At 48.9% G+C, this 27,342-nt stretch overlaps 11 protein-coding genes across 11 annotated transcripts; 7 read left to right on the plus strand and 4 right to left on the minus strand.

The window, feature by feature from the left end:
• Positions 1 to 839: 839 nt before the first annotated feature.
• Positions 840 to 1,971, plus strand: LCP9604111_1868 (putative alkaline lipase; the record flags this gene model as incomplete). The annotated part of the gene is made up of 6 exons (XM_039069281.1): positions 840 to 930; positions 988 to 1,115; positions 1,165 to 1,228; positions 1,281 to 1,651; positions 1,704 to 1,748; positions 1,816 to 1,971. 6 exons carry the CDS (start codon positions 840 to 842, stop codon positions 1,969 to 1,971), a joined length of 855 nt encoding a protein of 284 aa, XP_038931995.1.
• A 729-nt stretch (positions 1,972 to 2,700) lies between these two features.
• On the plus strand, positions 2,701 to 3,658 carry LCP9604111_1869 (BTB/POZ domain-containing protein; the record flags this gene model as incomplete). The annotated part of the gene is made up of 3 exons (XM_039069282.1): positions 2,701 to 2,825; positions 2,915 to 3,070; positions 3,121 to 3,658. 3 exons carry the CDS (start codon positions 2,701 to 2,703, stop codon positions 3,656 to 3,658), a joined length of 819 nt encoding a protein of 272 aa, XP_038931996.1.
• A 1,800-nt stretch (positions 3,659 to 5,458) lies between these two features.
• LCP9604111_1870 (uncharacterized protein) lies at positions 5,459 to 7,385 on the plus strand (the record flags this gene model as incomplete). The annotated part of the gene is made up of 3 exons (XM_039069284.1): positions 5,459 to 5,727; positions 5,898 to 6,542; positions 6,608 to 7,385. The coding sequence occupies 3 exons, from the start codon at positions 5,459 to 5,461 to the stop codon at positions 7,383 to 7,385; spliced, it is 1,692 nt and encodes a 563-aa protein (XP_038931997.1).
• An 893-nt stretch (positions 7,386 to 8,278) lies between these two features.
• Positions 8,279 to 10,475, minus strand: LCP9604111_1871 (PARP-type zinc finger-containing protein; the record flags this gene model as incomplete). The annotated part of the gene is made up of 5 exons (XM_039069285.1): positions 8,279 to 9,694; positions 9,748 to 9,816; positions 9,875 to 10,046; positions 10,109 to 10,244; positions 10,460 to 10,475. 5 exons carry the CDS (start codon positions 10,473 to 10,475, stop codon positions 8,279 to 8,281), a joined length of 1,809 nt encoding a protein of 602 aa, XP_038931998.1.
• Positions 10,476 to 12,328: 1,853 nt separating this feature from the next.
• On the plus strand, positions 12,329 to 12,913 carry LCP9604111_1872 (PRKRIP1 family protein; the record flags this gene model as incomplete). The annotated part of the gene is made up of 1 exon (XM_039069286.1): positions 12,329 to 12,913. One exon carries the CDS (start codon positions 12,329 to 12,331, stop codon positions 12,911 to 12,913), a length of 585 nt encoding a protein of 194 aa, XP_038931999.1.
• Positions 12,914 to 13,080: 167 nt separating this feature from the next.
• LCP9604111_1873 (chaperonin-containing T-complex subunit CCT3) lies at positions 13,081 to 14,987 on the minus strand (the record flags this gene model as incomplete). Its single annotated transcript, XM_039069287.1, has 6 exons — positions 13,081 to 13,170; positions 13,227 to 13,864; positions 13,926 to 14,516; positions 14,570 to 14,778; positions 14,841 to 14,907; positions 14,963 to 14,987. 6 exons carry the CDS (start codon positions 14,985 to 14,987, stop codon positions 13,081 to 13,083), a joined length of 1,620 nt encoding a protein of 539 aa, XP_038932000.1.
• A 623-nt stretch (positions 14,988 to 15,610) lies between these two features.
• On the minus strand, positions 15,611 to 16,984 carry LCP9604111_1874 (uncharacterized protein; the record flags this gene model as incomplete). The annotated part of the gene is made up of 4 exons (XM_039069288.1): positions 15,611 to 15,989; positions 16,050 to 16,694; positions 16,751 to 16,795; positions 16,857 to 16,984. The coding sequence occupies 4 exons, from the start codon at positions 16,982 to 16,984 to the stop codon at positions 15,611 to 15,613; spliced, it is 1,197 nt and encodes a 398-aa protein (XP_038932001.1).
• A 434-nt stretch (positions 16,985 to 17,418) lies between these two features.
• Positions 17,419 to 18,967, plus strand: LCP9604111_1875 (bifunctional AAA family ATPase chaperone/translocase BCS1; the record flags this gene model as incomplete). Its single annotated transcript, XM_039069289.1, has 2 exons — positions 17,419 to 17,559; positions 17,618 to 18,967. 2 exons carry the CDS (start codon positions 17,419 to 17,421, stop codon positions 18,965 to 18,967), a joined length of 1,491 nt encoding a protein of 496 aa, XP_038932002.1.
• A 1,000-nt stretch (positions 18,968 to 19,967) lies between these two features.
• Positions 19,968 to 21,986, plus strand: LCP9604111_1876 (uncharacterized protein; the record flags this gene model as incomplete). Its single annotated transcript, XM_039069290.1, has 2 exons — positions 19,968 to 20,716; positions 20,762 to 21,986. 2 exons carry the CDS (start codon positions 19,968 to 19,970, stop codon positions 21,984 to 21,986), a joined length of 1,974 nt encoding a protein of 657 aa, XP_038932003.1.
• An 897-nt stretch (positions 21,987 to 22,883) lies between these two features.
• Positions 22,884 to 23,656, plus strand: LCP9604111_1877 (uncharacterized protein; the record flags this gene model as incomplete). The annotated part of the gene is made up of 2 exons (XM_039069291.1): positions 22,884 to 22,961; positions 23,018 to 23,656. The coding sequence occupies 2 exons, from the start codon at positions 22,884 to 22,886 to the stop codon at positions 23,654 to 23,656; spliced, it is 717 nt and encodes a 238-aa protein (XP_038932004.1).
• Positions 23,657 to 23,930: 274 nt separating this feature from the next.
• On the minus strand, positions 23,931 to 25,597 carry LCP9604111_1878 (choline transporter-like family protein; the record flags this gene model as incomplete). Its single annotated transcript, XM_039069292.1, has 2 exons — positions 23,931 to 25,277; positions 25,331 to 25,597. 2 exons carry the CDS (start codon positions 25,595 to 25,597, stop codon positions 23,931 to 23,933), a joined length of 1,614 nt encoding a protein of 537 aa, XP_038932005.1.
• Between the last annotated feature and the right edge of the window lie 1,745 nt (positions 25,598 to 27,342).

The raw sequence follows: 27,342 nt of genomic DNA on the forward strand, positions 1-27,342 counted from the left end.
GAGGTGGGGGCTCAATATCTCATGCACCCCACACCGACCCTGTCCCATGTGACGCATCCGGGGTACGTCGGTGCCTGAAGAAGATTGGAACCGAGGCAGTGGTTCTGCACTACGGCATGGATTCCGTCCTCGTTGATCTAGGATCACCAACCTTATAATTTGATGATTCTCTGTAGGTTTTCTGGCTCTTAGGCACATATGTTGGAATCGAATATATCCATCCTAACTCCAGCAAGCGTGCATCCCTTTACACTAGGAATAAAATTGGCGAAGGTATACCGCAATCAGCACCAAGAAGTGACTACCTCGGGATTAAACCTCGTACAGAACTTCACTTCTGCATTGATGCTGCATATTTCAATTTATTTGACATTTCGCATCTTCTAATTTGGCTAAAACCCCGCAATGCCAACCATATAGGTCCCCACTCCCGAACCCTAAACTACTCCACACTTTGATACAGCGGTCTAGTACCTAGTGCACCAATTTGGATATACATACCCACAGCATAGTTTGCAATATGAGTTATTTTATAAATCGAAATACACCAATACCACTTCACTATGCATAATGAGTTCCTGGCTCCGTGCTCTGGATTTCCTATTTGGGACTATCCCCGATGCAACCCACCTGGCGCAATTCCAACTCCTCCTCGGCATAACTATAGTGTGAGAATATAGTGACAGCGAGTACGGGGAAAGGTTTGAGGGGTAGCTGAAGCATTATTTAAAGAGCAACCAAGGCAGTTTTTCTTTTTTTCTTTCATCCAAAACAGCGCTCCAGCAGCCTTGCTAAATATTTCAACAACGTTCCACAAAATACTTATATATTGTTCCAACATGTTGTTCAACAGCCAATCCTTGCTTGTAGGGATACCCTTGATCTCTCAAGCTCTTTCTGCACCTCTTTTGGAGTCGAGGGCAACTGCTGGTGTGTCAATCCACCAGCCCATCTCTGTTAGCTAGGCAGCTCTAACATCATCTCAAGCCAGCGCTGCTTTCCCTGATTTGCACCGTGCAGCACAGCTTTCTTCCGCTGCTTACACTGGTTGTATCGGAAAAGCCTTCGATGTCACTATTACCAAGAGGATTTATGACCTCCTGACCGACACCAATGTAGGCGTGGTATTTGCTTTTTACACTAGCAAATGACTAATTTCAATAGGGATTCGTTGGATACTCCACGGAGAAGAAGAAGATATCGGTTATCATGAGGGGCTCGACTACCAGTATGGACAAATTATTGATTTTAATACTAGGTCACCTTGCTAATTAATCCAGTCGCCGACATCTTGAATGACATTGATATTACCCTTGTCACTCCCTCGCTCTCGGGCGTGACCTTCCCTTCCGACGTGAAGATCATGAGAGGTATTAACAGACCTTGGTCAGCTGTACACGACACAGTGATTGCCGAAGTCAAATCACTCATCGCGAAGTACCCGGATTACTCTTTGGAGGCAGTCGGACATTCCTTGGGTGGTTCCCTCACATACATTGCCCACGTTGCACTGGCTCAGAACTTCCCGGGGAAGGCACTCACCAGCAACGCACTTGCTGCTTTTCCCATCGGCAACGAAGCGTGGGCCAACTTTGCTAGTTCGCAGCCCGGTACTTTGAACCGTGGAAATAACATTCTTGATGGTGTTCCAGTAAGACATGGTTGAACTTTAGATGATGCAATGAAGTGGCTAACCGTAGCAGAACATGTACGTGAGCGGGCTTATCAACTTCAAGCACTATGGAACCGTGAGTGATCCTATCGAGGGCTTTTCATACTAATATTCAATCGCTTACCGACCGTGACCATACATAGGAATACTACAGCGCTGGCTCGGGGGCCACCTGCGTAAAGTGCGCAGGGGAACGAGACCTGGCCTGCTCTGCTGGCAATGGCATGTACGCTGTCACTATCGGTCACTTCTCGAGCTTTGGCATTACGATGCTTACTGCTGGTTGTGGCCTGTTTTGAGTACCAGAAGTGGACACAACTGGGCAATATATGATATAGATCGCTTATTTTGGGGACAAAGCGATTTTGGATGATTACTTCCTCGCTGGCGAGGGATGACAGAAATATGTCAAATAACCTAACATGACCAGTCTCAATATATATATCATTTGACGTCAATCACACTCTACTATGGCTTGTTAAAACAGAGGTAAGTCATAACGGCGCTCTTAACAAAGATACCACGTATATTTTCATTGGTTCAGATCTAGCGCATGACGTGAGATTTCAACACCAATATGCACAGCCCTGGAGGGTTCTCAAAGAACCAGCCACACAGAATCTCACTTCAGCCTAAGCCTCAATAACAGGTGACTTCGTCCCTAGTCACATTTGATATCACCTGACCCCCGCATTAAAACCCCCTCTTCCCATTTTCCTTCCTTGTTTTTTCTCTTTCCTCCCACGCCTGCCGGAGTCGATAACTTTTCGCTAAGAGAGTCATTCCAGATTCTCGAATGCAAAGCCATCCTAGAACTGTGTATTCCTCGTCTTTTAATTAAGGCACGGGGGGACCGTTTCTGAGGGGAGCTTCCAAGACTCACATGCTTCGTGTGCATGACTAGCAGCGTCAATCTGTATTTCTTTCGACCAACTCGTATCACTCCTTCTGATAATTACAAGATTATTTCGTCATTCCTGACCGTCTTCTATGGGCATATATCGGCAATAGGATTACTTTGCGCCGTCATGTTCAAGCGCTCTTTCGTATCTAAGGACCGGGCGGGTAAAACCGTCAAGGTCGCCAAGAAGAAGTACGACGAGCTGGTTAAGGAGAAGATGAAGCAGAAAGTGGAAAGTCCCTCAATGGGAAGGTGTGTTTCCTTTTTATATATAAATGCGGACCTACGCTCTCCATAAATATCGACATTTATTTCATGTGCTGATAAATGTATCCCTATAGCCCCCTTACCAGCCCTATCATTACTATGATTGTTGGCCGGGACCAGCGTCTCTTCGCTGCCCATGAAGATGTCCTATCCGTGTCGCCGTTCTTTAGTACTGCTTTGAAGGAGCAGTTTCTCGAAGACGGTGCCAAGCAACTGAGTTTGCCTGACGAGTGAGACAATCCTGCCTATTCGATTGAGCAAAAACTTACACTTGAGATAGAGAACCTGAGATTCTGTCGTGTGTTCTCGAGTTTTTGTACAAGGGCGACTACTTCCCGCGTTTGTTGCGTGGAAAGCAAAGACACTCTTGGTCACTCGAGAACGCCCAGGATATCAATCAGACTGGTGGCCGTGGATCGAGCGAGCCGACAATGTTCCACTCCGGAGTGGGAGATCTCGTTCTCCGAGACACAGCAGTGTACTGTGCTGCCGAGAAGTACGGCTTGGAAGAACTCAAGCGCCTTGCCCTCCGAAAGCAAGGTCTTCAGAGTGGTATTCCAGCCGACGTGATCTTGCGATCCGCTCGATATGCATATGACAACACACCCGAGTCTGATTCCCGGCTGCGCGCTCATTACCTGGCTCTCATCATCCGCAGTCGCAAGACTTTTAAGAGCAGCGGAACCTTGCAGATGGAGATGGAGGAAGGAGGCAAGTTATTCTTCGACCTGTTTGTAGCGATGTGCAACCACATGGATGACCTGTCAGAGCTGCGGTACGATTCAATTTCTCCTTCTTCTCCTTCTCCTTCTCCCTGACCATATCCCTCCGTTACTGCTGACTGCTTTTTCTATCCCGAGCCCTGAGTGCTTACATTCGTGTCTACCAGCACCAAGCGATCGCCGAGGTTTTTCTAGACGGTTGTAACATTTCCTATGTACTGGATCGAGCGACTCGGATTTTGAAATTGAACAAGAAAGGCATGCATCTTTTGCACCAGAATGACAGCGACCTTGCACTAGCCTGCGTTTTTGCTTTGACGGCAACTTGAGCTTCGCTTCTCTCGAGGTTGGCCGCCCTTTTGGTTTGAAGAACCGATCTTATTCGCTTTTAATCGGACCCACGACGTATGTTGACTTGCGTTCGACCACTCTACACTCCTTGAGATTGAGTTTTTTCGACACATTCTTTGATGATTTGCACTTATTCCACTGCTCTTGTTTGCGACAGTGATTATGCCTTTGTCCCTAATCAGGCGATGCGTTCGTTTATCGCCTAATTTACTCTTGGGCAAGGCGCCTACTTAGTGATGAGAAACAGAAATGAAGAAATTTGGCCACCTCAAACAAACAAATTGTAGAAACATTTGCCCTATGCATGCTAATGTTGTATCCCATCCCCAACCATTTTTGGTCTTCAGATTATTGCAAGCGTTTGCCCATTGATGCACTGAATCGTGGATTGATTTTAGGTTTTGAAGCAGAAATTCACTACGCCCTCTTCATTTCAAGGAAGGGAATTGGTGTTGTGAATAAATGTCTGCTAATTTCGATAGTTTTATTTTCCACCGGAGTCGCTTTCAGACATTTCGCACAACCATTCTCGGACCTTTATACAAAATCTCGACCCCAAACTTCTTCGAAGTCCTCTGGGCACATTTCGTCAAGCGTTTTTATGACCGATAGTGTTCATCCAAGGTTATTTAATGTTGCGGGAACAGACAAGTTTATTCCTATGCAATAAAAGCCTGTCTGTAGCACATCAGAACTGCAGGCTAGGTCAGTATTCTCTCGTATATCAATTGAAAGCTCATAGGCAGCTTTTAAGTCCCTGATTACAGTCATTACTTGCCAATAAGATTGGCTTCGAGTTTCTTAGGTGAGTCTCGGAACCCTAAAACAACCTAGGCAATATCCAGGATTTGGGGTCTCTTCTTCACAACGACATGATTTCTTAACTCTGATATACAACCTCAGTAAAGAAAACCTCGGGGTTATCGCCAAGATGATATTTATAAAGTATTGATTCAATTGCAGTCAAGAAAACGTTTATTTTCTACGACAAGAAGCTCTCGCCCGTCGCTTACACCGACGCATTATTAAACCGCGGGCTTTGCGTTGTTCTCAACGTTGATGGGCATCTCAATATCACTTCTTCTCTTTCATAGTCCATATAGCCTCTACCTGTGCTAGCAAAGACAGTACCATGTGAGTTATCTAGCCCTCATTGCAAGCTGATTCCGGCGACGCGAACTACATCTGCGAGATTTCCGACCATTCAGTCTGCGCTCAGAAGCCTGTTTCCTCTTCTTTTAAAGGTCATTAATGATATCTAGTACCAGCTGCAATTCTTTCAACAATTTCACAACAGGAGTCTAGCTTCCCATCATTATACTCTTGGTTCTATCCCCGGCAACTCAATATCGTCTTTCGGATTGATCGCTTACAAGATCAATCATAGCTTCACTTCCTTCTGTACTTCAAAGATTTTGACTTGCATAAAACAATCTTCCACTGATACTAACGACCACTGCCAGCTCCCGGTGACAAAGACCAACAATCATCTTCTCAGAAGAGCAACGAATTCTTAAATCATCCATGCACAACCTCACAACCAAGATGGGACCTAGAACTTATTTGACCACTGACTTGAGGCACCTAGGCAAGCCACGCCCGCTGGAGGCTGGTGAGACCTATGTTGTCCGGTTCAAAAACTCCCTCCGTCAGTACAAAGCTGATGTTTGGATTGGCGTCGTGCTGCCGGAGAAATTCGGACCAAGCAGACATGTCAATCGCCGCCCTGTTGGTGCCCAGCCAGTTGAGGGTGTCTGGATGACACACCTTAAAGACCGGGTTTACTCAATCTATCTTCCGGGACGGAATATGTAGTAAGTTTGATCTCCTTTTTAACACCCAAAAAGACACCCAACGCGGTGTGTTTATTGATGTATATATGTGTCCGTTGGCTTTCCTGCACGTTTTTTCATCTATATGTCACTATTTCTGATTGCACATATGCTTGTTTGTCTATACAGATTGGAAGCTAACATGCATAAAGCAGATGGGTCGGGCTGCAGGATCTCTTTGTTCTAAATGAGAAAACCGTCAATGTCCTCCGGCGTGCGCAGAGAGAACAAGATGCTAAGATCTGGGATGATCTGGTGGAAATCATTCGAACTGAGCCCGGACTAGAATTCTGGAAGAACATGGCTCTCCAGGAGCAAGGTGCTAAGGGCAAACGAGGCAAGGAACTGCGTCTCATCTTACCGAGTGGCCACGAAGGCCTTGTCTCCTGTGGAGAAAGCGATGAGGAATCTGAGTCCGAGGAGGAAGATAAAGAGGCTGACGAAGAGGAACATAAAGAGGCTATATTAGATCACGCCGAGCCTGTTACTGATGTTGCACCCAACGCATCTAATGGGCAATCAACCATGAGATCATTTTCTGACTCGCGTGCTGCACAGGGCATTCAGTTCAGGCAGGAATTGGGGGTTTTCTCAGATCCTACCCCCGCTACAATTGCATCTGATTCCATCCCCTTTGCAGACAGAGAGAACTCTACCTTAGGGATGACGAAGAAATTCCAGCCTTTCATCCCTCTGATACCTCATCCCCCTTCTTCTCGCCCAACATCATCACCATTCATTACGCTGGCGACCACCATGACTCTGAACGTGATGCCCAAGGTTGAAAATGATACTAGGTTTGCCAAATTCTAATGTCCATTCTCCACGCACATTCACTGACCAATATGTTTTAAATCTACAGTGATACTGCTAGTGCTGTTGCCGATGTGGCATCCGAGAAACCCGCTCCAGAGGTCTCGATCTTCGACCTGACCCTCAATCAGGCTCTGAAGCACGTCTTCCTGAACCAGCATGAAGCCGCCAAGATCATCGATGTTTTCATAGGTGCCGTGGCTCTTGAGAGACAGCCCGAACAGCTGCAGATTTGCGAGTACCTGGCCAATGGAGAATTCACTCCTCGCCTGATTACACTCAAGAACTCTGGCTTCTCCCACCCCACTCCATTCCCAGCCTTTGATTCCAACGGCGCCACTATCTACCGCCTGGTTGGTGACCAAATGGGCATTGGTCAGAACTTCAAGTTGAACGGTGTGGGCAACAGCCTCGATCTGGAAAACGCCATCATCGTCCTTGGAAGAGTGTACCTCCAAGCCCGTCGTTTTGGCCTAATGGATTTGGTTTACCGAATTGCATTCAAGCTCCAAGTCGCCTGGAACTGTTACCCGGAGCTCTACCAATGCAAGCCCCTGCTTGAGGTCGCTTCTCTTGCTTTCACCGGTAACACCGAGTTCGAGGAGCCCAATTGCGATTACCTCCAGTCGTGGTTGATTCATTTCATTGCCGAGGCCTCCGATTTGCTCACCTACAATGCTAGCGAGCAGTTCTGGTCGTTGTTGCGTGCCCATCCAAAGCTCCAGGACAAGGTTCTCCACCTGCGCACGCTGGCTCACGTCAATAACCCGGAGTTGTATGGAAATACCCGTGCGCTCCTCGACAGTCGTGGTCTTGGAAACCTGTGATGTGCATTCTGATCGAGCGGGGATAACACAGTGAACTGTGACCCCCTTGTCTCCCAGGTGCATATCAAGCAGATTGGATTTCTCAACTCTGCTTGCTTGGTTCATATTTCGCTTTCTACTGGTTTCGACCTTGGATCATTTGTATTCTTGATCATTTTGCTTTTTTGCGTGCTTTTTCCTTGCATTTGCTGATTATGAGCTCCGGTCATTTCGATCTTACACAACAGAAGGAGTCACATCTCAATGGTTTTATCTTCTTTTGTTTCCGTTGCTGTGAGGTGGAAATAGTGAGGCCGTGCAAGCCCATAGTTAGCTTTTATGCTTTTATCAGGGAATTATTCTTATTCAACAGATTTCGTCTTTGATACTCGCAGTGATAGATAGATAGGCCTTCAAGCGTACTATGTATTTCAAAGGCCACACGCAGCTTGAATCTCGCAAGCCATAGCGACAAGAGTAGATCCTAGTATCCGCCCAGCAACCTTGATGTACAAACCACCTTGCTATTGAATACCTACTGCTGGGACTATTTTTTTTAAAAAAATTGAATTCGTTATGTCAACTCGTAGGCTAATCAATGGTGAGAACGATCCCAAAGTGCATACAAATATGGCGGTGCACCTGTGCAAACCAGCCATCGCTAAAGGGAAATCGAACCTCACGCCTAGAGGAAGAAAAAGAAAGAACAAACAATGGAAAGAACAAACAATGGAAAGAACTGAAAGAAAAGCAGAAAATCAAGATTCGTTAAAAAAACTACCCGAGAGAAAAGAAATACCAGTTACAACATAAAAGGCGGAAGACAAGAAGGAGGTGGTATTTCTTTTCATAATTGGCATGACTGCCAATTCATCCACACGAAGTGGGAAGCTCGACACGAAGGGAAAGACACCTCAGTAGTCATCGTTAGTCTTCTCAGCCTTGACTGGCTTCAGAGGAGACTCAGACTCAAGGGGCATCTCAACGTCCTCAGCCTTGATTGGCTTGAGGGGAGACTCGAGGGGCATCTCAATGGCGCCCTCGGCGGGCTTCTCGGCGTCGATGACAATAGGCTCATCGGAAATTTCGGGGGAAGCAATCCTAATCTCGGGAGCAGCCTCGGTCTTCACGATGGTGCGCTCAATACTGACAGATGTCTCAGGGGAGGCCTCGGAAGACTCCTCAACAGCCTGGTCAGCGGGCTTAGCGGCGACCTTCACGGCAGCTGGCCTGCGACCTCTCTTGGGCTTCTCGGTGGTTTCAGCAACGTCGTCGGTGGACGCCTGCTTAGCCTTGTTGGCTGCAGGCTTGCGGCCGCGAGTTGCCTTGGGCTTGTTCTCGGGGGTGCTGTTGTTGTCCTTGGTCTTGCTGGTGGCACTGCGAGTGCGGGACTTCTCGGTCAACTCCTCGGCTTGGCTATCCTTGGAAGCATCGGATTCGCTGGTCTTGGCTTCCTTGGTAGCCTTAGTAGCCTTTGAGCCGTTGGTCTTTGCGCTAACAGCCTTGGCACGGGGGACAGACTTCTTGGTCTTGCCGTTGGTAGGGCTAGTCTCGTTGTCGGTAGAGGAGACTTCTTTGTTGGGAGAAACATCGTTCTTGGGATCCTTCTTGGCGCGAGTTGCACGCTTCTTAGGCTCGGCGGCAATGGCGGTCTCGCTGTCGGCAGATGAGATATCCTTGTCGACGGGGGAAACATCTTTGTCGAGATCTTTCTTGGCACTGGAACGAGTGGAACGAGTGGTACGAGTCACAGTCACCTCCTTGGTTGGCTGATCCTCTTCGGCAGGCTCAACTTCGTCGGACTTCTCGGTGTCGGTAGTCTCAGAGGGAGAGACTTTCTTGCTGGGAGTCGCACGCTTGGTGGACACCTCCTTAGGCTCAATATCGGGAGAGGCACTGATCTTCTTGCCACGAGTATCATGATCATGCTTCTTGGGTTCAGCGGACTCGGTGGTGAGCTTAGTGTCAGCATCGGCACCTTCGTCAGAAACTCTCTTGGCGGGACGGCCACGCTTCTTGGGCTCGGCCTTGACCTCGTTGTCGGCATCAGGACTAGCCTTCTTTGCAGGACGGCCACGCTTCTTGGGCTCGACCTTGACATCGGTCTCAGCAGGAGCAACTTGCTCCTCGGCAGCCTTCTTGGCGGGACGACCACGCTTCTTGGGCTCCTTGGGCTCAGCCTCAATGACAGTGGCCTCAGAGATAGCATCATCCTCGTCAGCTTTCTTAGCACGAGTTTGCTTCTTCTTGGCGGGCCCCTCGGCAGCATCCTCAGAATCAGTCAGGCCATGCTTCTTGGCAGGAGAGGACTGCTCATCATCGTCCTTCGGCTGTTAATGAAGTTAGTATGTCATATATCATGAGGATAGAACATGGAATTCACCTCATCGGCCTTGCCCTTACCAGCCCTGACACGCATGCGAGATTGTCCAGGGCGGTTGCATTCAATATCCTATGAAGGATTAGTCAGCTGATCTACAGTCTTTGAGCATCAAGACAGGTGAACTTACGCCCTTCCACTCGTCGTCTTCGACGTGGCCCACTTCGATGGCCTTGCGAATCTTGGCCTGTAGTTCCTTGCTCATCTCATCAAAGCCATCAATGCGAGAGAAATCAGGATCCTCGCTGTTCTCAGTGAGCGCCTTCTTGACGTTCATAATTTGCTTGGGGGTGAAGCAGCCCCTGCATGGATGTCAGTACTCAGGGCTATCATAGACCTTATGTTTTAACAAGGCTAGACTCACCAGTGGCGCCAGGACCAGCTCTGGAAGGTCGAGCCGTCAACCCAGCTGCCGACTCGCAATTCACCCTTGGCGATCTTTGTCTTCTCCTTGGCACATTCAGAGCCTTTGCAGCCAGCACGGCCTTGAGCAGCGACCTCTGATCATGAAGTTAGCTGTGATGTCTTGAAGTCTGTCATGGTGCCTTGGATTTGGGAGAGGTAGGTGTTTTTGCCAGAAATGCCATAGGTTAGGGCACAACATGACAATATCAGTTGTGAAACCAGGCATTTTCACTTGATACAACAGATATACATCCATCGACCATGAGCACAGCAGTAGGAAGACATAGAGATATGAGATGAAGCTACTTACCGAAACGGTAGGGCATTTTGACTAGTGGTAGTCAAAAGTAGGGAAAAAAAGATGTGTGAGAGAAGTTAACGATGGTTGTGAAGTGAAGTAGGTACATATAGTTTTCTACTAGCAGGTCGCTGGCGAACAAGGGAAAGTGAACAAAGAAAGCGAGAATCGTTTGCACAATAAACGCAGTCCGAAAACAGGCAAGTTCGAAATTGAAGTTATTGTCAGAGTCAAATGAATAGAATGTTACACATGCATGAGCGTCAATTGACTTTGAACCGAGTATTGACTCACGTTCTTTCATTGTTCTCAGTCGACCGTGAGTACTCGTGAGATATGAAGTGGCTGGGACAAAGAACGTGTCATACCCCTTTCGGACAGCTGTGTTTTCTGGCCAATCAGAGTTCTTCTCGGCGCATAATCACATTGTACTTTTTGTCAGGATTTCTTTCTGAATTATAATTAATACATTCGACTAGTGTGTATAGATCCGACCTACTAGACCTAAAAGGGGCTGGTATTAAGTGCTGGTAAGAAGATGAAATCTATTGTTCAAGTGGTAGTCCAAGTATTGTTAACTCCAATAGATAGCTCAAAATAGACAATAGTTATCCGCGGCAAAGTTGGAGTCATAGAAATGAGGGTATCATAGCATCTTGTAGCATAATGAATGCAAAATTTAACGATGTGACGAGAAGCGTTCGCCCACGTTCAGAATATGTTGGTGGGAGTCGATCGTACCTGTCATGATATATTTTTAGTCAATTTTGTAGACTTTCCCATTCTATAGGCATACGTTGTATAAACATCCGTCATGGGAATCTGACAGAACGTAATGCTAAGAGAATAAGAGTTTCACATTAGCATCATTGTCTACAAGCTGTCCTGAAACTTCCACCATGCGTCCAGGACATCGTTGTAGCCCATTTTTTCCAGACGCTGTGCGACCTGGCGGCGCTAATCTTTTTTAGAATATTCATTCCCATAATTAAAATCCATTCCTGCGGAGATTCGGAATTTTGTTCTGACCCATTCGATAGGGACATAGCCAGCAAGCTCCCAGTCGATGATATCTAGCGAGCCTGTCGAGATATCGACAAGAATGTTTGTAGGACCAAGATCGCAATGATAAAAGACAAGTCTAGAGACATCCATAGACATCTCGGTACAATTCTTTAGGAGCTGGAGGGGCTTGGAATTCGGAAGAGGCTTGGAATTCGGAAGAGGCTTGGGTGCAGCTGAGAGAGCGAAATGCCCCCCCATTGCCGTCGCTCCAGCATGCTTGGTCGGGTGGAATATTGTCCGGGAGGGGGGACGAATAATGAGTAAGAAGAAGCGTATTTGAGATCAGCCAAGAACTTTTGTCAACTTCTTGTATCGAGTCATTGAGGTGCGGCTGAGGCAGGTTAATCGCTGACATGTCGATTGATGTTGAGGTTCGAATAAACACAAATATTGCTGTAGCCGTTTTACCTATGGCTCCCCGCTCACCGTGTCAGTGTATACTACAGTATCTAGAAGATAGCCGATTATCAACAAGCTAAATAGCATAGAAGTAAGTATCTCGAACTAACAATCGTTAGTTAACTATACAAAAGAAAATCTTCAGAAAGGGTATGCCGCTAACCGAAGGCGGTTAGAGTATGTCGACGTTAAAGGTTCAAGGTTCTACATCTTGAGCTTGTTACTACTTACTACTCGCCTTTCTCGCTGCTTTGAATAAACCAAAATCTACACAGCACACAGTGGAAATCTCCCAGAAACTGAAGGCCAGGCTCTTCCACCACCAATTTAAAGCCGAAGACGCGAATCCCTCTCACTCGCGCAAACCCCACGATTCCACGCGGTCGCATCACCTCTCCTCAACCCAACATCCACACAATGTCCGAGCCAGGCCCAGAGTCGATCCCCACAAGCGCGGATCCCCGCAGCAAGCGGCCAACAAAACGGCGCGCCGTGACACCGCATTCCGAGGTCGCCAACCAGATCGAGACACTCTTCAAAGACCCGAGCAAAGACCTGCAACTACCGGATGTCCTGAAGCCGCGCACCGTCGCGTCCCTGTCGGCGCCGCCAGAGATCGTCACCAATGTGCAGGGATCGTCGGCCGGTGCGGGCTCGGGCGAATTCCACGTGTACAAGGCCAGTCGGCGACGGGAGTATGAACGACTGCGGATGATGCAGTCCGAGGTGGATAACGAGAAGAATAATGAGACTTGGGAGAAAGAGCGGGAGGAGAAGAAGCGCAAAGATGACGAGAAGACGGAGAAGAATCGGAAAAGGAGGGAGAAGAAGAAGAATGCGCGTGGGAAGAAGGGCGGTGGCGATCATAAGGATATTGCTCCTGTGGAGAGCTCGGCTGCCCCGGGCTCGATGGTCACTATGGAAGACCAAAATGGGGGCGATGTGGATGGCCAGGTGGCCCAGCAGGAAGTTCCTGGTGTCATTTTCCACGATGAGGACTAGGGGCAGATTTAAATGCTGGCTGTGTACGATACGAAGATACCCATCTGGATTTGGTTTTTTTTTGAATCTAGGATATTCATACAGAAGGAAGACAGCCATGAGGCAAATCGTGTAACATTATGTACGGACCTCGAGTCCAAGTATCATTTTTCTTTTTCGTCTATCAATCATTCGTCGCCGCCACCACCGCCGCCGCTGACCTGCTGGGCGGACTTTGCGCTGCAGATGTCGTCGACACGGAGAAGGAGACATGCGGACTAGAAAGAGAAATATGTTAGTGAAATGTAGTGTGTAGGAAACAGTAAAAGCTTACCTCGACCGCAGTCTTGATGCTCTGAAGCTTGACGGCTTCGGGCTCCCAAACACCGTACTCCCGCATATCAACCAACTCTCCAGACTCGCCGTTTAGACCCCAGGTGTTGTGGCCCTCGACATGCTTGGCACGGAGACTGGTAAGCACACGGATAGGGCTAGCACCAGCGTTCTGGGCCAATGTCCGGGGAATGACCTCCATAGCGTCGGCAATGGCCTTGTATGGCCACTGCTGGACACCCTCAACGGAGCGGGCAAGCTGGCTGAGCTTTACGGAGACAGCCATCTCAGTAGCACCACCTCCGGGAGACAGACGAGGGTGGAAGATAACGTTGCGAGCAACGGACATGGCATCCTGCAAGTTGCGCTCAATCTCGTTCAGAATATCCTTGGAGGGGCCGCGCAGCAGGATTGTGCAGGCCTTCGGGGTCTTGCACTTGCGAATGAATGTGAAGTACTCATCGCCAATCTTTTCAATCTCGAACAGTCCGCACCCGGTACCAATATCAGACTCCTGAATGTCATCGACGCGGTTGACGATGGTAGCACCGGTTGCACGGGCAATACGGTTGTTGTCGGTCTTTCGCACACGGCGGAGGGCTGTGATGTTGGCCTTCACCAGGAAGTGCTGTGCAAGATCTAGTAAATCTCGGTGGTTAGAACATGCAATCAATCATTCTTAACCAGGTCGCCTGCTTACCGGAAACACCCTTCTCAGTAATAACAACGTCAGGCTTGAAGGCCAGAACAGCCTCGCACATGTGCTTGACCTGCTCCTCCTCAATCTGGAGAATACGGTTCCAGTCATCCTCCTTGGAAATCTCAATGTTGGTTTGAGACTCGCCCTTCTTGTACTCCAGGGGGCAATCCAGGAGAAGAATACGGGGGTTCTCGATTCTGCGACGCATCTTGGGATGCGTGATATCTTTGTTGACCATCACACCATCAATCACCTCAGAGTCCTCAATTTGACCACCGGGGACCTTCTCAATACGGGCATAGCGTTTGATGTCGACTTCCTGCTTTCCACTACCGACATCGAAGGAAACGGTTCGCACAGCCTTCAATGCAAGACCGCACATGAGCTCTGACCAACGGGACACGAACTTGGTTCCGATGGAGGACTGGATAAGACTGTACATGGCCTTATCATCATGAATGTCGACGGGTGTCGAGACATCCTCCACGATCTGAAGGGCATCGGCGAGGGCGCGCTTGAAAGCCTGGATAATGACGACGGGGTGGATGTTGCGTTCGAGCTGGGGGACGGCCTGGGCGAGCATTTCACCGGCTACAGAATATCAGCATTGACTATCGAGTCCTCCGAAATCAATATTGCCATACCTAGGATGATGACTGTCGTGGTACCATCTCCGACCTCCTCGTCCTGGGTACGGCTGAGCTCGATCATGCTCTTGGCCGCGGGGTGCGACACTTCGATCTCTCGCAGAATAGCGTGGCCATCGTTGGTCAACACAATACCACCCATAGGGTCCAGCAGCATCTTCAACATCGCCTTGGGTCCGAGACATGACCGAATGATATCCGCAACACTGGTGTTTATTGAATTAGCATCGAGCGGGGGAGAAAAGCGGAGGATTGAGGGATAGCGTACGTCTTGGCCGCGGTAATGTTAGACATCTGTGCTCTCCGACCAACCTGGCGCTCGCCAGAATTGGTGTCTGGATGATTTGTTAGCACTTAAAAGGGGAGCAACTTGATGGGGGGGTAACCTACTCATCACCACCACCGGAGCCTGCATATTGGCGGTGATTTATTGTAGTTGAGTGGGAAATGGATACAAAAGGGTCTTGATCACTTGTGAATATCAAAAAAAATATTGCACGAAGATGATGATCCAAGAGTTCGGACGTCAACGCTGTTCGCCCGCGTTCTATTAAATTTCCAGGCGAAGTGGGAGCTCCCTCGGGCTAGTCCATATACGGCTAGCGTGGGGCCCTGACAAACTAGGCAAACATCTCCAACTTCGTTATCTAGAAGTCTATAAAGCTGTAGTTCAATATATAGTCTCACTACTTTTCTCATTGGGTATTTCTATAAATGTTCAAATAGCACTGCAAAAATAAAAGTAGTCTAGGAAAACCGCCATATCCGACCTCAGCATGCCAAGCGACTACCATACCAATATGTGTCTTCACTTGGATCACCCAACTTGAAGGACATGACGAACACCCTGGGCAAAATTGTTAGCTTATTATCTACGGCACCAATGATAATAGAAATTCCAATCAGCCAAACCAATATGAAGGATAACTCCGCTGTTTCGTAAAGGGAATATCTGGATGCAAAATCACACAAAACGAGCAAGGATAAGTACGGGCTAACGCAAGCTATGAAAGTAGTGTACAAGAGGTGGAGTTTTGTTCAAAATTCCCGGCTCTCGCCAATATCACACACATCGAAAACACCAGTTTCAGCAAGATCATGTTTTTTCAACGCCTCCTTGAGCTTCTTGGGAGGCTCAAGCACATCCTCCTCAGTAAGCACCCAAGTGCCCCAGTGCATGCCCAATGCATTTTTGCACTTGGTATCTTTGAAAATGTGAACAGCATCATGAGGGTCAGAATGTGCGGCACTGAAAATATGACGAGGTGCGTAGGCCCCAATGGGGATCAAGCCGAGATCAAATGGTCCCCGGAACTCACCTATCTGCTTGAAGGCAGGGCAAATAGGGAAATTGTATTTGGGGTCCCAATCATCCTCCCCTTCCGGTAGCTCGTCCACTGCCCTGTAGCCGGAATCACTAGATTGAGGTCAGCAAAGCAACATTCTGATAGCGTAGATGGTTTGGGAAAGATCATACCCAGCAAAATACACCTTGCTACCGCCAGATTCAATGGCCCAGGAAGCCCATAGTGTCTTGTACTTATCGAAAGGACTGCGGGCAGTGATATGCTGACAAGGCAGACAACTGATGCGTGCCTTGATATCTGCTGTGGCGGAAGCTTCGCCTACTTGTTCAACCTGGGGATTCTTTTTCTCCTCGGGTGACATTGCAATATCACGCTCATCCCACCAATCCAACTCGGTTACATTTTGGATGCCCGAGCTGTGGAACCAAGACTTGTTGCCAAGTGGTGCAAAGAAATGGCAATTGGGGTGCCTTTTCGCGATTTCCGAGATAGTTGGGTATGACAGATGGTCGTAGTGGTTGTGGGAGATGACCACAGCATCGATGACAGGGATATCCTTGATCTGGCATGGAGGCTCAGTGTAGCGCTTCGGACCTAGGTGATATGGTCCGCAGCATGGCCCACATCGCGCTTCGAATACTGGGTCAAACAGTACTCGGAGACCGCTCGGGAACTCCACATAATAGCATGCATGGCCAAGCCACGTTGAACGCAGCTTGGGGGTATCTCGGCTGGGGAGAAATTCGGGCTTGCGAACGGTGACAGTTGGAGGGGTGGTATCGGGATTATTTCCTTTGCCGTTGAATCGACGAGTACTATAGTTCCATGTGTTAGAGACTGGCTTCCTGCGATAATCGATCGGTATACCTACATCATCATTTGCATGATATCTCTTGAAGTCAGATCGCGAAAAGATCTGTCATACGGAGTTGCTGGTTAGTCTATACGAATGATTGCAGTCACGGAGCGTCACTTACTCCCACGGGTTCCTGAATCCATTCTGTGCATGGTGACTTTTCTTCAAAACATCTTCCGGGCTAGGTCTGGCCGGGGAGTTCGCCACAGTCAGCGCATATAGCACTGCAGTAGTGGGTGTTGTGCTCATGTTGCGGATTGCCGGTTGAACAGTTCGTCGATACCAAGCCCGCCAAAGGAGCGGATAACGGAGAAGAGGTCGCATCGAAGGCCAAGGCGTTAGAAAATAACGCCACACAGAATACGCTGGCGCCTTAAGGACAGGAATGCGAGAAGCAGGAAGTTACTTTAATACCGATAACTCCGACATGGGGCCTTCGCGCGTTGGGAACGCCGATACCACCGGAGTTCCAGCACATCCGTCCCCATCTTGATTGCTTGTAGACCACTCAAGGTACATTCAAACCTAGGAAGGTTGTAGTTCACTTTCTCATCGTCGGTCTCCCATGGATTGCCCTGTGAAACGCCCGTGGGTACCTCAAATGCTCGGCCCGTTGTAACTCCGATATCTGTGCTTATCGATCTTCTCAACATTCGCGATCTTCACGACACTGTTGATTTGGTATGGAGCCAAATGCGGTCCCTAGCGCTGCGCCGTCTGCGGGCGATCTGATTCTGCAGCAGAAAACACAGGCGCTACAGTCGGCCCAAAACGGCGACGGAAGTCTCCTCTCGCAGCTAACGAGCAATCCCTTGTTTACCGCGGTATGAGCCGTGCCAGTGTTTCGATCCCAGATGATGTGCTAATATGGTTCTCTGCTAGGGATTTGGCCTTGCAGGTCTCGGAGCAGGATTGACACTAGCACAGAAAGGTGTTCGACATGGCGCCGCTCTTCTCCGCCGGCGGATGCTGGTGGACGTCGAGATCAGCATCAAAGATGACTCGTATCCGTGGTTCCTACACTGGATGACTCTGTACCAACAATCACAACTCAATGCAAGCAAAGCCGCTGCGAATACCTCTACCTACATGGACCGATTCCTCCAAAAACTCACGCCCGGCATGCGCCATCTCTCCATCCAAACGCAGAAAGTCGAACATTCGAACGGAGCAATTGATACACGCTTTTCGCTGATTCCGGGTCCTGGAAAACACGTTTTACGGTACAAGAATGCGTTTGTCTTTGTTAATCGTATGCGCGAGTCGAAATCCCGCGACATTCAGACCGGAAAGCCATGGGAGACAATCACCCTCACCACTCTCTATTCTCAACGTCACATATTCGAGGACCTCTTCACCGAAGCTCATGCATACGCCGCGAGGGGCCACGAAGGCAAGACGACAATATATAACAGTTGGGGTACCGAGTGGAAACCATTTGGAAATCCGCGCCGGAAGCGTCCACTGGAGTCGGTTGTTCTCCACGAGGGAGTCAAGGAACGGATTGTGGCAGATGTGGAAGACTTCATTTCAAGTTCATCATGGTACAACGACCGTGGTATTCCATACCGACGAGGATATCTCTTATACGGACCTCCGGGCACCGGCAAGAGCTCTTTTATCCAGGCGCTAGCGGGCGAGTTGGATTACGACATTGCCATTCTGAACCTGAGCGAGCGCGGCTTGACCGATGATCGGTTAAACCACCTGCTCACAATTGTTCCCAATCGAACGCTGGTTCTGTTGGAAGATGTGGATGCGGCGTTCTCGAACCGACGCGAGCAAAGCGACGCAGATGGTTACCGCGGGGCCAATGTGACTTTCTCGGGACTGCTCAATGCACTTGATGGAGTCGCTAGTGCCGAGGAGCGCATCATCTTCCTTACTACCAACCACGTCGAACGACTCGATGAGGCGTTGGTCCGTCCTGGGCGTGTGGATATGACTGTCCGTTTGGGCGAAGTGACTCGTTACCAGGTCGGCTCCCTGTGGGATCGATTCTATGAAGACATCGATACCGACGGGGTTTATCGGAAACTTTTCTTGGATCGGCTCCAGGAGCTTGGCTTGATTGAAGATGAATCAGGCAACAAGGCTGATCGGTCTATTAACACCAGCGCGGCTGCTCTCCAGGGCTTATTCTTATATAACAAGGGTAACATGGAAGGTGCGATTGCCATGGCGGAGGGTCTGACCCATAATGTGCACGCTGAGACATTAGGTCAAGACTAAGGGAAGAACGAATAATTGTACACTATCATGTAAATAAATCATCAAAATATAGACATCCTTGTGGGCTGCGTCCTTTAGCTCATGCCCCATTCTCGGCGTTTCCTTCTATATGTCTACACTGTTAGGCTGATGGCAGTGCATCTGCGCGGTTCTCCGTCCACTCGTTCTTAACAGGGAATAAATAACCAACAAGGATGAGATGCGATGCCACTGATACGATCGACCCTTAGAACAAGCCAAGCTTTATGACCTGAAGATTATCACTATCAGCACATGTGAAGTATTCCTGCACCATAGAAAATACTTCTCAAATCCAGGGCGAGCAATTCCCATTTAATCGCGCAATTTCATCTATCAGTATTATAATTCGGCCTTTCAGATACCGGTCGCCATGAAATAGTTGTTCTTTCTCTCGCCGATGACTGAACTGACTGTCTTAGCCATCACCCTCATTACCCCTCTACAATTCACATCCGTTCCTCACCGCCCCCCGCTCTCCGTTTTTCGTCCGTATGTGATAGCAAGATCAGTTAGGCGCTTTTGAAGAGTTTAATATATGGTGTGACCCGTGTGTTGATGTCAATCCTGTTTCTTGAAATTATCCATTTAACAATATCCGGAGCCGATAAGATGCAGATACTAGGGTCAACAGGGTCAGCAGGGTCAAACTCCCCGACTTCTTCAACGCAAAAATAACCAGCCAATATAATCTCCGGATTCTGATAAATATAGATTCCTCATGAGCCAAGCACCAATCACCACGCTGTATCGAAGCGCCGCTACTGCAGCTGAGATGTGCCCATCCCAGGATGGAGGCCAATCACATCCCTAAACGGTTAAGCGCCCACTCGTATAGGCAGGGTTGTCACACATCTCGACAAACCATATACTCTGCTTGGTCTGTCGGGCTGATGCGCACATTCGGTGAGAATGGGTTATATCTCACCCGAGACCCCCTGCTTTCGCGTTCTGTCTTTGTTTATAGCATTCATTCGCGAAGATGGGTGACAAGATGAATCAATTTCAATTATTTCCTGCTCCATCACCCGAGGTCAATAGGTCCAACAACCCATTTCGCAAAGTCGGGAGAAAGCCAGTAGCCACATCTGAGCCGGCTTCTTCGATCCCTCTTCAGGAAATCAAGGACCCTGGTAAGACTGAATCCTTGCTGCTTCAGATTATCGAAGACACCCAGGGTATTCCACCTCCGCCAAAGGAGAATGGTTCGAAATCTAAGTCCCCACCTTCTATGGTGGGAGCATCTGATTCAAAATCTCCTCAGTCCATGCACAGTCAGAATCGTGAAGCCAAGAGAGTGAACCATCAGGCCTTGCCTTCACAGGGCAGTCAAAGCAGCAGCAGTAGCAGCCACCACACTACGCCGTCAACTGTCTCTCCGCAGTCATCACAATCGTCTGCTTCCTCAGTTCCGATGAAATCAATGTTCCCGCAGTTCAATCCAAAACTGCCTCTCAACCAGCAGGTATATCACCCACGGCTTCCAAATGTGCCAAGTCCAGCCAAGTCTTCTCGAAAGCCTCCTAAGCTTACGCTTTCGACAAATACTGAGATTGACCATGTTCTCGGGCCAAAGACTGTGCCTGCAAGTGTGCTCAACTTCCCAACTGGTGCATTGGAGTCCGAGGAGGTTACATACTCCTCTGTGGAGGAACTGAAGATGTTATGGGAAACGGCCAATGGCCAGAGAACACGAGATCTTGTTGGGTCATTGAACCTGCGCATGACAAAGTAAGACTTCTTGCCTTATAGATGTATAATACTAACATCTCACAGAACGGGACCAGCTACATTTACGCTCGGAAACTCCCAGAACCCGTTTTACACACTACAAACATATTCAACCAATGAACTCGCTCTAAGCAGGTGCGACCCTTCCAGACCAAACCACGATGTACCAATCATGATGATGAGCCTCGAAGACCGCATACGTCGCGAGCATCCCAACGACGGACTCGTGACCCTACTCTTCCCCCGACTAGCAGCCATGTTAGCTATAGACCAGGCCGACGAGATCAGCAAGCAACACCACCTCACGCCCGCCGAGACGGCGGAAGTAGAAACCGACGCACTCAAACGGGCAGCAGCACAAGAGTCCTGCCGGCTCTCCTGGAACCGCCATCAACGACTATACGAGCTACGGCACCCATATTTCTCAAGAAATAACCCACCTGCTCTTGTCGGCGCCGCCGGAATCCCACTCTCACCCGTGCGATCCCAGTCATCAGGAATGGTGCACATCACAGTCGATGCCTCTCCTCGCCAGCCGCCAACAATCATCGTAACTGGCCCGGTCTCTCCAACGGCACTGGAAGCCGGTCTGCAAGCTGCTAATGCACGCACATCCGTGCTTCCCGTCACGGACCTCGACGAGCCGCTCGCGTCCTTGGACTTCGCTACGAAGACATTTTCGATTTCGCCGGCTGCTGTGGTCGCTACTATTCCCTCCCTGTATGCCATTGATTCTCTCATTGCTGCAATGTTAGCAGTCGCCGTCTCAGATGAAGCCACGAACCCCATCCTTGCAGACATGCTTCTCGGATCGCCGAAGTCGTCTAGACCTCCGACCTCCCACAATCCCGGGCCTTACTCTATGCCTGTGTTCCAGGGTAAACTAGTTACGACTGTTGCTGAGCGCCAAGATACAGCAGAGAGCATGGATTTGGCATCGCAGATTAAATCTGCGCAGAAAAAGTCCAAAGAGTCGGGGAAGAAAAGTAATCTCAAATTATGGAGTAGATTCTCTTCCAAGACGAAGGAAAATTCGAAGAAGAGCAAATCTCAGCAGGTTGTGGTTGAGGAGTTTGACCTGGAGAAGTATGGTCGATATGGCAATAGTTCGTCGCGAGAGGGGAAGAAGTTGCCTGGAATTACTCGCACCATCTTGCGTATACTGTTCTTTGGCTTGGATATAGTTGTGAAGGGATTGACGCTCATTGTGAAGATCTTGGCTTGGTTATTGGTCAATTCGACGCGGTGTGTGACTAGTGAGAAGTTCTGAGCTGGGCTTGAATCTTCTTATTCTCGATGTTGGTTACTATTGGGTTTTCCTTTATATGGAACTGTTCGGAAGCAATAGGGTGAGTTGTTGGACCATGTCTTAGTTATACTGTTATACCCAATTTGATAGTTCTTCGCGTTATCTTTAGACTCTAAGAATTGCCCATTATGTTATTCCCACACAGTACTCAATGTCCATATATATACACGGGAAAATTACATTTGGTATCGCCAACTGATTGATTGATAGCATCTTAAGCTATAGCCTATACCTATCGCCGGCAGATCCATACTTCGAGGTGACATATTTCGACTCCTTGGATATTACATCTAAGCACTACATATCATAGCACTAAGGTGGTATCGACTTCGATCACACTTAGAGAATTTGGTTTCCTCTGAATTGAACGGTTACCAGCCATCTTGAATAAGATCCATGAAACAGAAAAATGAGACTGTCCCTTGATCCTTCAATCCAACATTCTTCGGAGTATAGGACCTAGGGATAAGCCAGGAACGTCACAGGGAGATGACAACTGGTAGATTCTTCCATCAGTCCAGTACATACAAACGATAAACAGGAGACCAAGCGTACGTGGGGCTGGAAAATGCCACCTGAAGCTTCACTCTTAGGATAAGCACCGTCCCGGAATTCCTAGACGTCATAAACGCCATAACACCGCGATTAAGGGATAAAGGGATATGGATGTGATGTCAAAGCATTTATTTCCTCGGGAAATAACTGATAGGAGAATCCAATTGTAAATAAAGCACCGAGTATTCCACGAACCAGCCGTTCCCTCCATAGCTTCGTTCCGTTATATGCTAGACTCCCCATCCTAGTACAACTACCTCCAAGCTCGCAAACCACTTCTCCAAAAACCACACAATATCCAAAATGCGTTCCTTCATCACTGCCTCAGTCCTCATCGCCGGCGCCCTAGCCCAATCAACCGAAGACTACCTCAAGTGCGCCGTAAGAACTCCAACCCAATAAACCAAGTACCCAAACAAACCTAACAACCCACCCAGAGCGCCGCCTTCAGCAACATCAACACCTCAAACTTCACCTCCTGCAGCACCAAAACCTCCCAAGAATGCTTCTGCGCCAACAAATCCCTAATCAAAGCCCTAACCACATCCACTGCCCCAGCCTGCGCCGGCCTCGACCTAACATCCCTCACAACCTCCCTCTGCAGCAACACAACAGATGCCGCACCCGCACGACACGCAAGCAGACCCATGCAGCTCGCCGACAAGAAGCGGGCCTTCGCACCTGCGCCCGCACCTGAGCGCGAAGCCGAAGCTGCTGTTCCGCACGTCGTCTACGTGACTGAGACACGCACTGATTGCAGCTGCAAGAGCACTCCGGTTGCCGAAAGACCGATGCATGTCTCGCAGATTCCGGTTGATGTTCCCGCTAGCAGTGCCGCTTCTATGGCGGTGGAGGCATCTTCGACGCCGGCTAGTCGGCTGCATGGCTTGATGGGTGGTGCGGCTTCGTCGTCTGTGATCTTTGGTCCGCAAGCTACGTCTTCGGCTGTGCCTTCTGGTGTTGATCCGACTCGCTTCTCGCCTTTCAAGGGGGCGGCTGCGGCGGGCGCTTCCGTGCATGGTGGTGTTGCGGTGCTTGGGGTTGCGGCTGCTATGGCTGTTGTTGTTGCATTGTAGGTTGTTTGAAAGGGTGCTTCTCGTTTATTTTTGACTTGGTTAGCAGTTAGTTTATATTTGGGGTTTTGAGATTGATGTTCAGATGGGTTCGGACTTGGTAATGATGCATGAAATGTGTTTTGGCAGTGTTATTAGTCGTATATTATCTTCAATTAGATTAACGTTCACCGATTTTTGCTGATAATTCATACATGGCGAAAAAGCGGATAGACATTCCACCTATAGACGTAAGAGTAAAACTCCAAGACCCCTGCTGCAACTTTGTCTGGAGAGCTCAAGCGTGGACTGCCTGCTGGACTCTAGGGTAAATCTCCACCAGCTTGTAATAAATATCCGGGTGGTCATTAATCATGACCTGAGGATCCCAAGCCATCGCCACGAAGATGGTCTCAACGCCACTACCAATGGGAGTCATGAAGACCTGGCAGACCTGAAGACCAATCAAGAAAGCGAAAGCCATGATGACCGCGGTGAAGTTACCATCCCTGTTGTACGCGGGGTTGGTGAACTGCAGATAGAGATAGGACAACAGCGCACAGACATAGGCGACGAAAGTCGAACCCATAGTCAACACCGGACCCATCAGGCAGTCTTGCACGAGAGCATCAATTCCTCGATCGCGCATCATAGACCAAGTATCCTTGGCTGCGGGGATATATGCCTTTCCGTACAATGCGATGTGACAGAACGCGTAGCGATTGAAAAGCGTAACGAGCCAGTCCAACAGCGAGATGATAGATCCCAAAATCCAAACGAAAATACTGCCGACCAAGTTACCCTGTCCAGCCTCTTGTCGCTGCGCGACCGAGCACGCCTGCCGCAACATGTTGATGAACGCGATGATCAGACTGCCGAAACTGATACTGCCAAAGGAGTACGTAGTCGCGCGACGGAAGGCGCCCCGGGTGGAGCCCTTGGGCATGCCGCCGGCGGACTTGCTGAAGAAATACCACGAACCGTAGACACCGGCGACGGTGGTGTGCACCGTGTTCTTGATCCACTCACTGACCCAGTACATGGCGAAGGTCACGTAGACGACGAGGCCGATGACTTTTGCTCTGCTGCAGCCGCCGTTCGTGCAGGATGGGTTGTTGCCAGTGGAATCGGGCTCGTAGGCGACGTAGATCGAGACCATCGTGACGGAGAACCAGGCGGCGAAAGCGACCGTTACGATTCCGCCCAGCGCGCTGACTACGAAGATGTGCCCGTACCCTCGGGCCACGTCCATGGCGGTCTGCAGCATAAAGGCAGTGAATGGGATTCGCGGGATCCAGCTAATGAAACAGACGATTGCGAAGACGCCGAAGATGAGGAACACGATACCACCTCCATATTGCTTGCGCGCGATGTAATAGATTCCTGTTGCCAAGGCGAAGACAATGTTGAGAATGCCGGTCGCCCAGATGAAGGTCTTGGTGAAGTATCTTGCGCCCATGAAATAGAGCCAAGAGAAGACTAGGGCGACGACAAGGACGAAGATAAACAAGACGAGGGTGTTGGTGTCCAGCGAGAAATCATTGCTCGAGTCGTAAATGCCACCTCCGTTGAAGCCTTTGTTGGTGGCATACTTGTGGATGGTAAGTCCGGACACGGCGGCATACCCGAGGAAGACTGCGATCAACTGTGTAATAGGTTAGCTAAAGGAGGTTATCAACTCGACACGGCCACACTCACCAAAAGACCTGCCCACAGGTCGTTCCACTTTGGCTTCTCGATCTTGAACGCCTGGTCAAAAGTGTATCCAGACTCTGGGACATTTTGGTGGTACTGCGGTGGTTTGGGCTCAGATGGAGGTTGCTGATAGGCTGGTTGCTGGTATGGCGCATTATTTGGCGGTTGATAGTTCCCATGTTGCTGTTCATAACCAGAGTTGGGCGGATACTGAGGTTGGCCCTGAGGGAAGCCCTCATTATTGTAATAGCTAGCAGCCTGTCCACTCATATCTGCGACACTGGGAGAAGGGGGAAAACAAACGAAAGAAGGAAAAAGAAACAAAAGGGGCAGCAAGGGTTTTTTAGGTTTGGCTGGATTTGACTGGTGACGACATGAAAAGAATCGCAAACCTCGATTGGCAACGAACTCAGCCCTAGCGATCGCCGATCTGCGCTAAATCGACCCGTGGACCCTTTTCTTAGATCGTTGAAGATTTCCGATCGCCTCGTCATAGTTTGATTTGACGGAGCTTTGATTTCATCTGAAGAGTTTCCATGGCTCGTGAGAAATCCACAATGTAATTTGGACATCCGGAAATTGGAGAGCAGGACCTACAACAGAGGTACAACGAGAATTATAGTTTGCCCAGCTTTGTTTCTGTCATGTCCTGTTATTACAGCCCTATAAGGAGTAGTGGTTAATTAACTAAGGACATCTACCAATTGGTAACTGGATTGCCTAAAACTTGAGAAATGCCAAGTCGGTTGCCTGCTTGGCATAGGACTTCGTTACGCCAGCAGGAATTTGAAGCGACTTGATATTGCCCCTTAACATATGCTCGCGTTAACCTTGGAAAACAAGGTGGATTGGGTAATCACCTTTGATGCAGCCCTGGCAACATTGGCAGTGTGAACAATTCAACGAGTATATTTGACATCAACAAAACGCGGACTGGCTGTCATTTTCTTGATCACAAGATTCATTCATTGCTACTCTCGAGCTCTCTAGTAGGGCACCTCCATAGACCAACTTTTCCACAATGCCTCACTGGTCATGCGAATGGGAAAGTTGTAAGAAACCAGCTGCGCAGAGAGCAGGAGATTGCTTGCTATGCGATAGGCACTTCTGTCGCACGCACCGCCGAGAGCCGTGGCACAAATGCCCAAAGCCAGAGGTTTGTGGTATAGCCATAATACAAATGCTCATGCTCATCTAATAGGAAAACTGGGAATCATACTCTGCTCAATATACAGCTACAGAGGCTCCTCACATAGACGAGCTATGCCTTCGAATAGACTGATATTGTTGGCACTCTCTTTGACGTCCCACTAGGCGACCAATTCTTTCTTAAGCACCCGGATGATAAGGGCGACCATATTCTAGTTAAGGAATGTTACAATATTGTGGGTATCATCGACTAGGAATGGACGCAAACTGTCTCCAAGGCGGAGGCATTCTGTTCCCGTCTATGATGTGGCTGGCAGCTAAGTTCTACACCGGCTCTCATGAGCTACCCGCGGACGAATTGCAGCTAGCTGCTATCTTTCGCGAAAAGGGCCGCGAGGATCTTGCCGTCTGTGTCGTCGAGGGCAGGAAGGCTCAAAGACTTTTCTTCGCTCTTGGTCCTGAGAGCTCTTTTCTAGATAGACACTTTCACATATTTTCGCAGGACTCCAGCGGGCCTTCAAATTTAAAGATGAGGAGTGGGAAGCATGGAAGAGCAAGGCTTCAAAGAAATAGAAAGATGATGACCTACTTCTTGGCTTGTTAGAAGAAGAAAAAAAGGAGGAAGGGGCGGGGCGAGGTGAGAGCTTTGAAACAGAATAGATTTTGCAAATCCATTTGTCCAACAGCAAAAGAATTACTGTGTGAAGGTTGGTTTCAATAAACAACTAAACAGCCTTAGCAGCTAGGGAAATGAATCTATAGCATGCTCTCGAATGTTTACTTGGATATCATTCATACGAAAGCTTCAATTCTATGGCTAGCTTGCTGTCATCATATTCTGAAGCTCTACCATCACGAATTTGGCA

The sequence above is a fragment of the Penicillium roqueforti genome, assembly GCF_015533775.1.
Source record: "Penicillium roqueforti strain LCP96 04111 chromosome Unknown scaffold_02, whole genome shotgun sequence".
Taxonomy (NCBI): Eukaryota; Fungi; Ascomycota; class Eurotiomycetes; order Eurotiales; family Aspergillaceae; genus Penicillium; species Penicillium roqueforti.